The sequence below is a fragment of the Haliotis rufescens genome, unplaced genomic scaffold, assembly GCF_023055435.1.
Source record: "Haliotis rufescens isolate VD_foot unplaced genomic scaffold, xgHalRufe1.0.p SCAF_154, whole genome shotgun sequence".
Classification (NCBI taxonomy): domain Eukaryota; kingdom Metazoa; phylum Mollusca; class Gastropoda; order Lepetellida; family Haliotidae; genus Haliotis; species Haliotis rufescens.
This window is the reverse complement of record NW_025963840.1, coordinates 259,517-276,580: the sequence shown is the minus strand read 5'-3', so window position 1 is coordinate 276,580 and position 17,064 is coordinate 259,517. Positions and strand designations below refer to the sequence as shown.

General features: G+C 42.2%; 2 protein-coding genes across 4 annotated transcripts in view; both read right to left on the bottom strand.

Moving 5' to 3' along the window:
- Positions 1-512: 512 nt before the first annotated feature.
- LOC124117194 (mammalian ependymin-related protein 1-like) lies at positions 513-6,446 on the bottom strand. The gene is made up of 6 exons (XM_046478956.2): positions 6,243-6,446; positions 5,218-5,322; positions 4,450-4,534; positions 2,680-2,847; positions 1,687-1,784; positions 513-1,092 (listed from the first exon to the last, which is right to left on the bottom strand). Exons 1-6 carry the CDS (start codon positions 6,372-6,374, stop codon positions 1,027-1,029), a joined length of 654 nt encoding a protein of 217 aa, XP_046334912.1. The 5' UTR covers positions 6,375-6,446; the 3' UTR covers positions 513-1,026.
- Positions 6,447-11,233: 4,787 nt separating this feature from the next.
- The window catches only part of LOC124117185 (centrosomal protein of 152 kDa-like), a 60,425-nt gene continuing 54,594 nt past the window's right edge, over positions 11,234-17,064 (bottom strand). For all 3 annotated transcript variants that reach the window (XM_048396582.1, XM_048396581.1, XM_048396583.1), the window contains one exon: positions 11,234-15,070. In XM_048396582.1, coding sequence (XP_048252539.1) covers positions 13,201-15,070 — 1,870 coding nt within the window. In that variant the 3' untranslated portion in view covers positions 11,234-13,200. The remainder of the gene's footprint in view (positions 15,071-17,064) is intronic.

The window sequence follows — 17,064 nt, the reverse complement described above, 5'->3', positions numbered from 1 at the left end:
AAGGTTACAACAAGTACATGTACAATCTTTTAACGCGTTTTGGTATGACGCGGCCATAGATGGAACCATCGGCCTTCGTCTCTCTGGGCAGATGCTCTGTCCTCTAAATCACAGTGGCGGTCGAACAAGGCAGCGACGTGTCACTCTTGGCATGGCGTGTACCAAAAGTATGTATTTCAAAAATCGTCTTTGTGGAAGTGTAGTAGTGCTACAGTCTTTTTTTTTGTCACCCACATAGATAACACTTTTATCTACGTAGATGATACTTTTTTCTACGTAGATGATGCTTACATGTACGTAGATGATATTTGTTTTAGACTGTGGCACTGATACGTTTCCATACGTTCCTCAACAGTGATTTATAGCTAACATGGATAGAATTATCATTAAACCGCCCGGTCAGTTAAAAAGGCCGAAGGCTTCTGCAAATGATAATGCCCTGCAATATAGCGTCACCGTTATTATAGGTAAAATGCATATAATTTGTTATCAAACAAAAATAAACAACAATATCGGTTTGGAAACATTTACTGCAATCAACACGGATTTCACAACATACTCTCCTACCAAGAGTTCCATGCGAACAGCATGGTACCTCTGCCATAGGCCAGCGCCATGTGACGATTTGTCACATCTCACACGGTCCATTCAACAAGATATTGCATATGTTTTTCATCTGTTTCATTTTTGACAAGTCTACATATCAAGATAAACATATGTCATAGAATGGTTAACTTTCATTGAGAAAATATCCTAAATCGTGAAAAACTATTTCCATTTGCGTAGTTATCCTATGTTTATATAGCCATGATCAAGTTACAGTGGCCCGCTCATTTCTGATAACATGCGGGCGGTTTAATGATAATTCTATCCATTTCAGCCACAACAACAGGTGTTCGCGAAAAGTGCGAGCATGTCCCTGCCCGATACCGATAGCTCAGTTTGCATAAACAAGACACACTCTTATTTCCCTTTTTCCGTGAAAAGATAATTCATATATTGCATTTGGAAATGGAGAAATACTGTTTAATGTTGATAGGTCACAGGGAAGCGCAGAAAGGGATGCACGTTCATCTTGCGCTTCAGCGGGGTCTGGAAAACAAAAATAACATACATTTAAGGTAGGACGACAAAATGTATCACCACTTGCAGGATCATATAATATTTATGAATACTTAAAGAAATTTTGAAATGAGTCGCGTGTACATGACAACCCACCCTACGTTTTAATAAGCCGGTAAGACTATACAGTAAACTTCGTTTTTAACGAACACGCTTATGACGAACTGATGGATATAACGAACTGTTTTATTTGTCCCGGCTATTTGCTGTATATAGGCTGTACATATGCTTATAACCAACTACGGTTGTAACGAACTAAAATTAGTGGTCCCTTTGAGTTCGTTATAACCGTAGTTTACAGTAGGTCATCAATTTTGACATTTCATCCGGGGTAGAATAGGTCTTCAAAAAAACATGGGTTGCTGAAGACCCATCTACCCGGATCTTCACGGGTAGCTCCATGTAACAAACTGTATGATATTGAAAGTTGTGGATGGGCGTTATCATGTTCGAGACGGACTACTTTTGTCTGGAATTTTATAAGAGGGGAATACATAAGCATCGCGTCTATTATTTGCGGGAATCCATTGGCCGTCAGAAAATCCATTGAAAAATACACATTACCTCCTTTGCGAAATTGCAGCTGTCCGGTGGGTCGAAGATGCTGGGGTCGGCAATACCGTCCATAATATTCCTGAACACCATGAACGTCATCTCCGACACTGCAACATACAGGTGAGTGAGTGAGTGAGTGAGTGAGTGGGTGAATGAGTGAGTGAGTGCGTGAGTGAGTGAGTGAGTGAGTGAGTGGGTCGTTGGTGAGTGAGTGAGTGAGTGAGTCGATGGCTGAGTGAGTGATTGTTTGTGTGAGTGAGTGAGTGTTTTGCTCCGAACTAGTCTGCGAGGTCCAGAACCGATTTTCTCTATGGTCTATACTCATTTTGTGAAATTCTTTCTACTTTGAGCTTTAATAATTCACAATAGTGTGTTGTAAAGATATAACTTCACATTTAATTAATGAAGACCCTAATACGCATAGCAAATTTAGCCTGCTACTTTCACCCACTGTTGACTTAATATTGATATGTACGCCTGCATCCCACTTCCTGCAAAAGCTATCTGATCTATATGTATGTTGGTTGGTTGGTTTGTTGTTTAACGCCGCACTCAGCAATATTCCAGCTATATGACGGCGGTCTGTAAATAATCAATTCTGGACCAGACAATCCAGTGATTACTATCATGAGCATCGATCCACACAATTGGGATCGATGACATGCTTCAACCAAGTCAGCGAGCCTGACCAGTATGTAACCTGTACTTATAAATATAATATAGCATGTTACTATATGTGAAAATATGTAACATTTTTCTACTGAATAATAATAATACATTTAATAAAATAGAATATATATATATATATATATAAGGGGTAACTCGGTTTATCGCTGCACTATTTTTTAAATTGATCGTTCTTAGTCTTTTCTTTTCACATCGCATAAAGACCTCGGTCGTATTTCATCCTTCATATAACACTGATGAAGGGTTCGGCGGAGGTTCGAAATATTTTCAGTGATTTCTGAAAGTCGTAAAATGAGCGTTTTAACTGATACGTACGGTTAAAATCGAAAGCAACAATGGGTACACATGTGGAATCTGGGCTGTCCCCCTCCGTCACGGTCACGTAGCCCGATTTGTCAGGCCGGACGTACTTGAACGACGCCGCCGGAAGTCGTTCTTGGTCGCCGCCTCCGACGAAGAAGTGGTCGTTGACTGTAGCATCAGCTGGAAAGAAAACAGAGACTCGAACCTCTGTGAATCCACGCAAGATACGTTAGGAGCACCACGGGGAGACAAGAAATCCTATTGTTATCCTATGACAAGCTTATATCCTGTGACAATTACTATTCTATGGACAAGCTCATACCCTATGACAAGCTTATATCCCGTGACAATTACTATTCTATGGACAAGCTCATACCCTATGACAAGCTTATATCCCGTGACAATTACTATCCTATGACAAGCTCATATCCTATGACAAGCTTATATCTCGTGACAATTACTATCCTATGACAAGCTCATATCCTATGACAAGCTTATATCCCGTGACAATTACTATCCTATGACAAGCTTATATCTCGTGACAATTACTATCCTATGACAAGCTCATATCCTATGACAAGCTTATATCCCGTGACAATTACTATCCTATGACAAGCTCATATCCTATGACAAGCTTATATCCCGTGACAATTACTATCCTATGACAAGCTCATATCCTATGACAAGCTTATATCCCGTGACAATTACTATCCTATGACAAGCTCATATCCTATGACAAGCTTCGACTACTATTCTATGGACAGGCTCATATCCTATGACAAGCTTATATCCCGTGACAATTACTATTCTATGGACAAGCTCATATCCTATGACAAGCTTATATCCTGTGACAATTACTATCCTATGACAAGCTCATATCCTATGACAAGCTTATATCCCGTGACAATTACTATCCTATGACAAGCTCATATCCTATGACAAGCTTCGACTACTATTCTATGGACAGGCTCATATCCTATGACAAGCTTATATCCCGTGACAATTACTATTCTATGGACAAGCTCATATCCTATGACAAGCTTATATCCTGTGACAATTACTATTCTATGGACAAGCTCATATCGTATGACAAGCTTCGACTACTATTCTATGGATAAGCTCATGTCCTATGACAAGCTTATATCCTGTGACAATTACTATTCTATGGACAAGCTCATATCCTATGACAATCTTCGACTACTATTCTATGGACAGGCTCATATCCTATGACAAGCTTATATCCCGTGACAATTACTATTCTATGGACAAGCTTCTATCCTATGACAAGCTTCGACTACTATTCTATGGACAAGCTTCTATCCTATGAAAAGTTTCTATCCCATGACAAGTTACTATCCTATGTCAAACGTCTATCCTATGGTAAACTTCTATCCAACAAGCTACTATCGTATGGCAATCAATGGTGCTTCAAATCATCCCATATTAATTATGCAGATCACTTAAAACCCCTGTTTTGATTAATTTAATTGTAAAATTCCTTTGACCACCGGTTCTAAGGTTTTGCAATGTACCAGGAAACACAAGAAAACAGGCAGTATCGACTGTATGTAATGGGGCCATAAAGAATGTTTGAAAGGGACTGATAGCTCACCCGAAGTGCGGGGCTGCCGGGTAGCCTAGTGGTTAAAGCGTTTGCTCGTCACGCCTAAGTCCCAGGTTCGATTTCCCACATGGTTACAACGTATCAAAGCCATTTCTGGTGTCCTCCGCTGTGATATTGCTGGAATATCGCTAAAGCGGCGTAAGACCATACTCACTCACCCGGAGTGCACGAAGGTTCGAAAGGTGTATCGAGAGTGCGAATCTCACAGGCCCCAGTGACCTCGTCTACCTGGTAGATCCGTCCCTGGACAAAAGGGCAAAACAATATATGTAAACAGTATATTCGTCAAACTTGTTTCTTTGCGAAATATTCCTGGTGTTCCCTTGTTGTTTTTTCATCAGTATATGATGTATTGATTCACTTAAAGAACAAACATGTCACGTAATTCATAAAGATAAGACCCGTGAAGATTCCGGGGTAGATTAGGTCTTCAGCAACCCATGCTTGCCGTAAAGGGCGACTATACTTGTCGTAAAAGGCGACTAACGGGATCGGGTGGTCAGGCTCGCTCGCTCATGATATTAATCACTGGATTGTCTGGTCCAGACTCGATTATTTTACAGACCGCCGTCATATAGCTGGAATATTGCTGAGTGCGGCGTTAAACAACAAACAAACAAACATAAAGTTAAAGATGCGGAGTAAATCTATTTGCAATATAGTTCCCTTTTTCGTTTCATCAATAAAATATAAACTGCCGGGCAAAAGAAGGTTTACACCGATGCCTGACGGTGGCTATAAATGGTTATTCGATGGTGATGTATGTGATACGGGTATCAAAGTCGTGTTATGGGCCTTAAGTTTGCAGTGTGTCGGAGACTGTTTTAAGCCTAGTAACGACCTGGTAGCGTTTGTAACTGTTTGGTCAAATCCAATTTTCAAGTCATTTTAGGATGGCGGGCATTCAGAATTTGACTCATACGTACGGCTTCATAATCAAGGATGGTCATGTTCCTGATGTTCGATGTGACGTACTCGCTCCTCATGGCGACCTTAAGGTTGACGGCGTCGTAGTGGAGATCATAGTGAAACTACAACGACAGTTCTGATATTATATACAGAAAAACATGCTTATGATTCACAACTTCTTGTGGCAGTTTCACGTTCGGATTCGGTTAAACGCCGTAAAAATCCACGGATAGGACCTGACAGACTTGAGACCAAAATAGGAGCGAATTTCGGATTTAATTCAAAAGTGACTGGGCCATCTGTGCCCACTACATTAAATCATAGAGGGTGAGTGAGTGAGTGAGTTAAAGCCGCTTTTAACAGTATTCCAGTTATATCACGGCGTGTCAGCTTCATGTGGGATAAAACCTCGAAGTGGTTCAGGCCTTCTAATGGGTGTTCAAGAATAGGTTTGTATATCCTGCCACAACGGTGGCAACCGTCACAAACACATGCAACGACACGTCAATTTTTGAAAGCCTGAATTGATGCAGGTCTCAAACGTTAACACTTCGGTGAAACCCACGAACACGGGTATGGTGCTGACAAACCTAGAAACAATATCGAACCCACGATCATAGGTTTCAGGCGTGCCAAAGGGACGCAACTCTGCAGAGCGAATTGTGGCGCCTTACACGGCTGCAACCCATGCTTGCCGAAGCTGACACGCCGCGATATAACTGGAATACTGTTAAAAGCGGCTTTAAACCCAACTCACTCACTCACTCACTCCAGGTTCGAGCAGGTCCCCCAGGAATCCGTATGATGCAACTTGATACATCGGGTACTCTGACTAGATGGCATGGTTGATTGTGTGGCATCGTACCCCGACTGTGGGGCGCATTGCCCTTTATATCAAGCACTAGTCTGGTCCAGACTCGATTGTTTGTACACCACAGTCATCTAGCTGGAATAAAACGTGAAACAACAAACAAACAAACAAACGATTGTCAGTCCGGGACTTGGTTAACTGACCGCCATAACTCAACTGCGGGTCTCCTACCTCGGTCAGTGTTAAATCATCAATGGCCACCCTGCCGGACACCGTCCCGCCGGTCATCTCCCATTGCAGGGGGGAACAACAGGCGTTCACCGACGCCACCAGCAGAGCAAGTACACACAGTCTCAACGCCATGGCTGATGCGGGCTAGTGCTGCGCCTGGGGTCTTGATCTCTGACCAGTAAAGCTAAATGTGCCTCTGTTGAAGGACACACTTCTGTGTCAAGCAGGTGATCTCGGGTGTCAAATCACATCTTCACGTGCTCACTATTAACAACACGATACCTTGTAAAATGAGGACAAAGGTAAAATATCCAGGTAAAGGTTACCGAAATCTGCATGTACATTGTTTCCACCAGTCCACAAGTCGGAGGTAAACACGCGTTTAAAGTATCGTTTCCATTCAGTCTTCTGCCCGTACCGAACCTCTTGTCACATCTTGTTATTATCGAGTTCATAGAACTAAATAGGTGAGTGAGTGAGTGATTAGTGAGTGAGTGAGTGATTATGGTTTTACGCCGCTTTTAGCAATATTCCAGCAATATCACGGCGGGGGACACCAGAAATGGGCCTCACACATTGTACCCATGTCGGGAATCGAACCCGGGTCTTCGGCGTGATGAGCTAACGCTTTAACCACGAGGCTAGACGACCGCCCTAAAACTAAATAACACTTCAGTACTGTCCATCAGGTCACGGTCCGTCAAGTACACACGGTCCCAGTAAACCCCCGCTAGTACAAAGAGGCGACTAAATTGGGAATCTATAGGGTGAGGTGATTAATGGATCGAATGGTCAGGCTCGCTGACTTAGTTGATGCATGTCATCGTATCCCAATTGCGTGAAGCCGTGGATCGATGCTCATGACATCAATCACTGGATTGTCTGGTCCAGACGCGATTATTTACAGACCGCCGTCAGAAAGCTGTAATATGAGTGCGGCGTGAAACAACAACACACACAGTATACACTAAGCAATGGTCATGTTTCTCAAAATATTGAAATCCCATCAAATCCTTTGCCCTATGATAAGCACGCGTATATATTATTACAGAAATATTGTAAACCTACTACCCTATTTGCGTTCTGATAAATATGTTTCTGCCTCCCTTAAGCCTCCCTTGGGCGACCAATGGCGTACATTGAACGATGACTGTGGCGACAGTCGTGCCTCCATTCGGCGACCACGGCAACCCTTGAGACACCATGGCAATGCTTCTGCCTCTTTTCTGCCTCCTTTGAGCTACCCGTAGTGCCTCCTCAGCCTGCCTATAAATACAGGGCTTGTACCTGCAGTGTTTCAGTGTGGTTGCAGACGCTGAACAACTCGAGCAGTTACTGCTGACCAACTGCTGGAGCAGTTAAATAGAAACATGATTTTCTGGGTTTAGGCGACCATTGAGCTTCCTGGCCAGTTTTGGATCGCTCAAAGGTGGCACAAAGGTCGCAGCCCTGTGTAAAGTGGCCTTAAGGGGATTACATAGTTATGACAAGGTGATTGGATCCTAATTAAAATAGTCTGTTGCTTGATTCGAATTTCATCGTCAGACGAGATGTAATACCCTTGATCTCTGTTGATCAAAGGTTTGTGACGGCGTATTTCTACAGCTTCTGGGAGTTTTCTTTTGACGAAGTTCTGATGCTTGGTTGAGAGGATTTGGACTTTGTCAAACCGAATTTAATGCCTAGAGAATGTTTGCTTGTGGTCAGAGGGGGCTGATTTGCTGTCTGCTTTGGCTGTTGAAGTCTTATGTTCTTTGCTGCGGGTATCTACTGGGCGGGAGGTTTCACCATGTGCGAGTCACCAGAGTCACACATAATCTACATCGAATCGTCGCTACATGCAATAAACAAGAAGTTGTTATCCATAAAGTTGCACGTTTTTTTAATTTACTCACCAACTTCCAGAATGTCAATCAAACAGTTTACGTCAAAAGATCCAGTCCCGGTACAACGCGAGGTAGCGGATCTCGCTGGGTTCGTCTCTTTAGACTAGTTACATTTACAAATGCCAATCATGTTTGAAGCGTTGTATGTTTCATGCAGGTGTTGGCTGAGTTAGTCACGTGTTGTCATGGTTTCGAATTTAACCAATCGAGGCTCACTTCCGTTGCACGTGTTTTTGATGCGCGTTAATTCCAGGCGCCATGAATGGAAGCAGAAGTGGCGTATACTAAACAACAGCTCCGTGCATGTTCATTTGATTTGAACAAACTGGTAAGAATTTATATTGATATTGATGTTTCATCAGTTTTCGCGCTACAGTGAACTTGTTTTCAAAACGTATGGCTTGCAATGTGCATGCTTTATGAGTGAGTGAGTGAGTTCGGTTTTACGCCGCTTTTAGCAATATTCCAGCAATATCACGGCGGGAGACACCAGAAATGGGCTTCACACATTGTACCCATGTCGGGAATCGAAACCGGGTCTTCGGCCTGAGGGGCTAACGCTTTAACCACTAGGCTACCCGACCGCCCCTCCGCCCCGATTTTTAACGTAATTTCTTGTCCGGTTGTTTCGGGTGAACGTTGACAATGGCGACAAGGTAAGTGCAGAAATGGGATTTAACATAACGCGTTCCAGATTAGTGCACTCATTGCGACGTGCATGCACGTGTGTGCGGCACTTGCCCCCAGACTTTAAAGTGTGAAAGCATTGTGATACTATGCTGCAGTGTACCATGGATACCCCACTCAGACGAAGTATGCCGACCCCGAGCCGAAAAGCCCTTGTGTTATGCCCTTTAACACCGAGCAACGTGCAGGGTAACAAAAATTAGTATCTTTTAACGTCTTTTGGACAGTACAACAAGGAGGAGATTGTCCTAGCATGATGTTATAAGATATATACAAAACTGTACGTGTGGAGGACATGGTCGATCCCCGTGAAGATCCGGGGTAGAATTGGTCTTCACCAACCCATGCTTGACCCGTGAAGATCCGGGGTAGAATGGGTCTTCAGCAACCCATGCTTGACCCGTGAAGATCCGGGGTAGAATAGGTCTTCAGCAACCCATGCTTGACCCGTGAAGATCTGGGGTAGAATAGGTCTTCAGCAACCCATGCTTGACCCGTGAAGATCCGTGGTAGAATAGGTCTACAGCAACCCATGCTTGACCCGTGAAGATCCGGGGTAGAATAGGTCTTCAGCAACCCATGCTTGACCTGTGAAGATCTGGGGTAGAATAGGTCTTCAGCAACCCATGCTTGACCCGTGAAGATCCGGGGTAGAATAGGTCTTCAGCAACCCATGCTTGACCCGTGAAGATCCGGGGTAGAATAGGTCTTCAGCAACCCATGCTTGACCCGTGAAGATCTGGGGTAGAATAGGTCTTCAGCAACCCATGCTTGACCCGTGAAGATCCGGGGTAGAATAGGTCTTCAGCAACCCATGCTTGACCCGTGAAGATCCGGGGTAGAATAGGTCTTCAGCAACCCATGCTTGACCCGTGAAGATCCGGGGTAGAATAGGTCTTCAGCAACCCATGCTTGACCCGTGAAGATCCGGGGTAGAATAGGTCTTCAGCAACCCATGCTTGACCCGTGAAGATCCGGGGTAGAATAGGTCTTCAGCAACCCATGCTTGACCTGTGAAGATCTGGGGTAGAATAGGTCTTCAGCAACCCATGCTTGACCCGTGAAGATCCGGGATAGAACAGGTCTTCAGCAACCCATCTTGTCATAAAAGGCGACTAAGCTTGTCGTTAGAGGCGACTAACGGGATCGGGTGGTCAGACTCGCTGACTTGGTTGATGCACGTCATCGATTTTGCAAAGCATTAATATACTTACATACTTTCAAAATATATCATCCCATTGTTTCGGCACAATATCGCTTTTGTTATTCGCCAAAACAAATGAGACTTGATCATGAAGAAACGTTCAGTCACTTAAGTACTCTCTTGGTCGTATCACTGTCACATAACTTTCAAAAATACTTTCTAGAAAATAATTCATGTCATATATTGTATGGAAATGTTCTCAATAGAAAAATACATTCAATATTTGGGAAAAAACTTAATTCTTTACAGGTTTGTTTGGCAATGTATTATATTTATCCTAATTTTCGTGCGCCAGTGACACCAGTCCAAACAAATTTGAAATTAGTCTGTAGTTTATGTATATTAAGATAAAAAAATGAGACTTGTGTAACATATCATCTATTCTACTGCAAAATTAAATTTCAAACTTTAAATCGCTTTGGGCAGTTTTCCACATCACGTCTCCATTTATTTTGATGGTCACAGTGAATTCGATTTCATGTAAAGGTACCCTTAACCCTAGTAGGTCATTGACGACCAAGGTGCCTTGACATGGGTTTCACGCAACTGTCCGTGGTCACGTGGTCTCCATTCTAAGAAAGCCAATGGATGTTCCCTGTGGTCAGTAGATATAGGGGTGTATTTTGCTGGTCAGAATGTTCCGAGTAGCGGGGCAAGTAGAACCTTCCGCATTTATGGCGAAGTGTAAGAATTACTAATTATTTCCTTATCCTTTCGAGATCCCCTTTAGACAAATGCACTGATCACGACCGCCGCCTGGGAAAACCACACGTCAAATGTGGAATGACGTCACCAATTTTCAGCTATGACGTCGTTGCAAGTGACGTCATTCCGACCTTATTCTGATAGTCCTTGTGTGGAAAAGCCACAATAAATCTGTGAAACATAAAATTAAAAAAGTGTGGCCCTAATGACTTAAGCCTTCAACAGAGATTATTCACAAATTGATGCAGTCGAGACCCAACCAAGATGTCATGAATACAGACCTTTCAATGTCATGTGATCATATCTTACAAATATCCCCAGTGGTATATATAGGTGTTATATCCCGTTTAAAGTCTTTAACATCTGTCTGTAGTTGACAAAGGAAATTATGGCATCAGGGAGCTCAAATTTGAGCAAGCACTTTGAGCAGCAACCCTCCAAGAGTCTGTTTAGGTATGAGTATAATCCTGAATTAATATTGTCTTGGAATTATGAACCAAAGTCTGTTGTCATATGAATCATTTTATTTATGGTGTTACTGGACATGTAGAAAAATACAAAGAGATTCACAGCACATATGTGGGTGAGTGAGTGTGGTTTTACACCGCTTTTAGCAATATTCCAGCAATATCACTGTGGGGGACACCATTGTACCCATGTCGGGAATCGAACCCCGGTCTTCGGCGTGACAAGCGAATGCTTTAACCACTGGGCTACCCAACGGCCTCTCACATATGTGGGCAAAACAGAGAAATAAATAATCAGTTAGCATGTAAAAGTATTACTGAAAGCTTCAAGTTAACTTCACAAATGCCCAATGCCTACAGAACCAATGATGTACCTGTCCTGTAATTCTTGGGTTTGACAACATTAAAGCATTTGCCATTCATGTACAACACAATTTTAAACATCAGATCTTTAAGGCAAATCTTTGAATAATCAGATCTTTTACTCCGATAGTTACATCTCTGTGTGAAGATTTTCCATTTAGAACTGACCATTTAATTTCAATTTTAAGATGCAGTAATCAGATATCCTGTTCTGAATTGATGTGATGACATGATTTGTCAGTACTGACATAGAGATGTATTGTTTTGGAGTATCATATCTGATGATAATCAAGATCGTTACTTGGACGGAATCTGCTAATCTATAAATTCATAATTTATGACTAACAGGCTGAATACAATTTATTCAATATGAAATATACATAATATGTACTAGGTAACACTTCTGATCATAACATGAAACTCGAACAGAATACATGTTTCTTGTAATAAAAAATTGAACTACCATATTCAACATAATCCTCTTACTGAATATCAACATTGTAAAAGTTCACTGAGAATCAATTGTTTTTAGTGTTTATCCCCCTCCAATCATTAAATGCATGTGAATATCACATACAGCTATAACAGTATATACATCATAGTACAAAATATACATACAGCTATAACAGTATATACATTATAGTACCAAATATACAAACACCATTAGGGCTGGGGCGAGTCCAAATTTACTACACGGGGACCCGACACCCAGTTACCCAGCCTTACCGGATACCCGCTTTATGTTTCAAGAGTTGGGTACAAAATGTCTGAATGGGAATTGTTTTACCAGATACATGTATAAAACGATCTGGTCATGTATACACTGCAGTTCCTTACTCGAACATATAAAAGTAAGAACGAATGCCTGCACAGTTAAAAAGAAATGTGAACATTAGCTATACTTGTAGTGTAACCACTGGAATGGGCAGAGGACTAAATTAGTTATCAGGGATGAGAATATTCCACGCATCCGCGAATTTACAGCAAATTTTAGTGACCACAAATTTGTTAAAATCTGATGGCTTCCCCACAAAACACCCCAAAAATATCGACCACGCTTCATTGCAAAGATGTTTCAGCTGAAAAGGAAAATATCTATTCTCATCCCTGAGATGTGACCAACGGGTCTACCCCTAAAAACGACACAAGACTCAAAATGACACAGATGAAATTATGGTTGTCAAAGGCTAAATGTCTATTATAATGTGGACAGATGTTCTTACTAACATGTATCTTTGGTAGGTTAAAATATGATTTCTTTTTACAAACATGAATATTTTCCCACTATTTTGCATAGCACTGTGTGAGTCGATCAGTCTACCCAAGGAAACATAAACCCTAATTCCTGCTCTCAGGTGGTGTGACTATCACCTTACTATCCAAAACACTCCACCATTATAATAAAAAAAATACCCACTTCTGTTGCAAGTGTATTGAAGACCATTCTATGTATCTGATGCTGGCCCTACCTTGTTTGGGACAATAAAGTCTGAAAATGGTTCAGAATTTAGGATATCAAAAGAAAGTATAAGTGGAGTGACAATAGTTAAAATTGACATGTTGTTTTTAAAAACATCAACATGCAGATTTCTTAAACCAAAGCACTGGCCAATATTTGAAAATCATGAGAAAAAATTATTTTTCAATCAGCGCTTTGAAACACGAACTGAAACATTAACTGGTGGAGTCTGAAAACTCTCTCTGCCAGAATCGTCTCTGGACATTTGGAGTTGCCTCCCCTTGTGGAAATCTCTATAACTGTGAGTCCCATTTGTTCGAGATGTAATTCTTGATGCTGATTGGTTACTGGTCACTTGAGGATCTCCACCATGAGTCATGCCCTTAGTTTGGTAGGACTGTGTCTCCCTCACTTGTCTCCCTTTGTCCGACTGTCCATCCCTCAGTTGTCTCCCCTTGTCCAACTGAGGGGGAAACTCTCCCACACGCTCGAATGCACGGAAGCCACTCGAGTCATTGTCCGATTTCAGTGAGGCCAAAGGAGTAAATTCCTCTTCAAGTGTCTGCTCTTCGAGAGTCAACCCCAATACTGACAAATTCTCAAGAGAGCGAGCCATTTTATTCCCAAACAAGTTTTTAGGTGACTTTTTCGGAGTGTGATATCCACTTTCACTCTCTAATCTTTCAGGCACAGGGTTGAATTTACGTGGAGAAGGCTTTCCTAATCCCATGAACTGAAAATTAAGCACTGGTTCATCTGGTTCCGCTATTCTCAAATCTCCTTCAGATAAACTGTGGTTGGAGATTAAACTTGTGGACGGCGATCCTACTTTCAGACTTTGTCGGAGAGGGGTATATTTATATTGGATCCGAACACTTCCTGGAGATCTTCCTGCATCTTCCATCACCTGCCGTCTCCCCTCCTGGTTGTTCTCAAAGTCAGCTAACACGTTCAAGGCCATCTCAGACTGAGCCTTGCTCATGCCTTTGTATGAAAAGGGTTCTAAGGGTTTGGGGGTTGAAAATTCGTCCTCCATGCTTCGTCGTAGCAGGGACAGTTGTGGACGTCTCTTCGACACTGCTGGAGGCAGTGAGGAGTCTCTCACCTGCTGAAGTTCTTGATGAGAACCAACATCAATGCTGTGGGCTCGATGAGAACCAACGTCTGAGCTGTGGGCTCGATGAGAACCAATGTCTGAGCTGTGTGTTCGATGAGAACCAACATCAATGCTGTGGGCTCGATGAGGACCAATGTCTGTGCTGTGGGCTCGATGAGGACCAACGTCTGTGCTGTGTGTTCGATGAGAACCAACATCAATGCTGTGGGCTCGATGAGAACCAACGTCTGTACTGTGGGCCCGATGAGAACCAACACCTGTGCTTTGACCCCGATGAGCCCGATGCTCATCTGTGCTGTTTCTCTTTTGGGCGGGTTCTCTAGGTCTTCGAAATCCATCATTGTCGTACATTTGTCCATAACTATTCAGCTCTCTTGGTTTAGCTTCCGATCTTCTCCCAGGATGAATTGTACCATGCCCCGACTTGGACCTTGATGAGGTGCGTCTCTCAGGGGGATCAACTGGTCTGAACGACCTTGCATCATCTTTTCTGAATGAAACCGAAAGAGACTCTCTTGTTTCAGGTTCCGACTCTACTGGTGATGGCGTCTGCAGAATACGCGATCCATTACGATCAAAGAGGGACAGATTTTGAGATGGACGAGGAAACACATCCTTCCCATTCTTGGGCACCATTCGGGAATTTTGTTTTGCATCACTTCCTGTCCCAGCATTCCCTGTTGAGTTTTCAGCGCGGGACAAGGTCACCTGGTAATTCTGACATGAAGACCCTGTGCTTGTGATGCTACTTTCACTGCGAGGCGTCAGGTTGCTGGCACTGGACACATCAAGAGACACCGATGAAGTTGAACTCTTGGCCTGTGACAGGTCAGTGGCCTTGACCTCTTGGTCTGAAGTGTTTGACCTTGAACTGCTTAGACTGATGGACAGAGTCTCAAGGGCCTGATCAATGGAGGCGAGTTTCCCTTCCAGGTCCGCCCTGTTGAACACACAAAAATGTGATACAGTTTATTGCAATGCAAGACCAAATTACAAAATCGTATTACGAAAAAATATTTTATGATTATGGAAATTTCTTGTTTTAATAAGTGTGAATTGTGTCTTATATTTATAACCATGGGTTTAGAATGATCAATGTAATCTTTCAATTCAAATAGTTTTTTTCTCTTATCTTATGGACTTAATCATCATGGTCACCATGTTAAGGTAAAAAAGGCATACTCATTTAGTTTAAAAGAAGAAAAACCTCTTGAAAATAAAGCAACAGTTAACAAAAATTAAACCAATATAAGTTTATCTTTCAGATTTTACATCTTCAAATTTTAGGACAAGCTCGTCTGTATTACAAGAAAACAAAAAAGTCTGACCCCAAAAACAAACTCCCAAATTTTAAGTTTACACATTTTTGATAACTTGCTTTCACATTTCAAACACGTAGCAAACAAAAAGATTCACTGAAATTCAAAATTTATCTACACATGAAAAAACACAAAATTAGATATAAAATTTTGAGGATATAGCTAGTAACCATGAGAACAGAAACATTGACAATGAACCGCTAACAATTACAACCAGTCACAGACTGGGGACAGTTCTACACAGACTAAACCCATTACCAAAGCTACTTATATAAAGAAACCTTTTTTGTAAAGTGTGTTTCTGTCAATCAGACCTGAAATTCAATTTGAATTCATCCATCATTCATTCTTGCAGAAATTCAGCTAAAGGAGAACAAGATTTTGTTTTGTTTTGTTTGTTTGTTGTTTAATGCTGCACTTAGCAATATTCCAGCTTTATGACGGCGGTCTGTAAATAATCGAGTCTGAATCAGACAATCCAGCGATTGACATGAATCTACGCAATTGGGATACGATGACATGCATCAACCAAGTCAGCGAGTCTGACCACCCAATCCTGTTAGTCGCCTGTTACGATAAGCATCGTCGCCTTTTACAGCAAGCATGGGTTGCTGAAGACCTATTCTACCCCGGATCTTCAGGTGTCTCATTTGAAATTGAGGGCATGAGACATCTGGCTGAAACATTATAGTCAACAATGGAAAAGTGAATATTGCAGTCAGCCCAAACATGCAGCTATATTACAGACACCTGTAGGTCTGGGCCAGGCAAATCAGTGCTTCATGGCATTACCAATGATCCACACCGTCCAAGACGTTTCCACTTGCCTATATCAATGTTTACATTTCACATTTCCCTTTCAAACTGACTTATCTTGGCTTGATCGCAGCGAAACACTATATATAGTATGTGTTGTGCCCCTTGTGATATCCCAAAACGATATCCAATCAGATCACTGTTCTTATTTCAAATGGCTTCACAAAGATGCTGACAACTATAGACGACAACCTGGTCGATCATCCCTGACAAACAAACTGCCAGTACTTATTCCTGCCACATTTCGCTGGTCACATAACTGAGGCTCAAGGACGACACAGTATCCAGTAACACTGTGCGATTCGCGGTAATATGAAATGCTTAACATAGGTAATCTAAAAATAGAACCCCATCTCAGTCACTGCAATAAGCAGTCAGTAGTTGAAGTTAAAATACAATGAAGTTCACACTCCAATTTTGGGTTAGTAGACACTCTTGCCTCGGAAAGATGGACAACATGTTGAAACCACCCAGTCCCAATCCTCATCAGTCTTAGACAGCCTCCGTGGTCTAGTGGTGGAGCATCTGCCTGGAGAGGATTCGATCTTTGGCAGCGCCATACCAAAAGAAGTTAAAAGATAGTACTTGTTATTACCCTAACGTGACGTTAAACCCCATTTCACTTCACCTTATCAGTCTACTGACTGAGTTGGGTTTAACACTGCTTTTAACAGTATTACAGTCATATCACGGCGTGTCAGCTTAATGTGGGAGGAAAGCCCGAAGTGATGCAGGTCTCATACGTTTACCACTTCGGTGAAATCCACGAGCAGGGGTATGGTGCTGACAAACCTAGAAA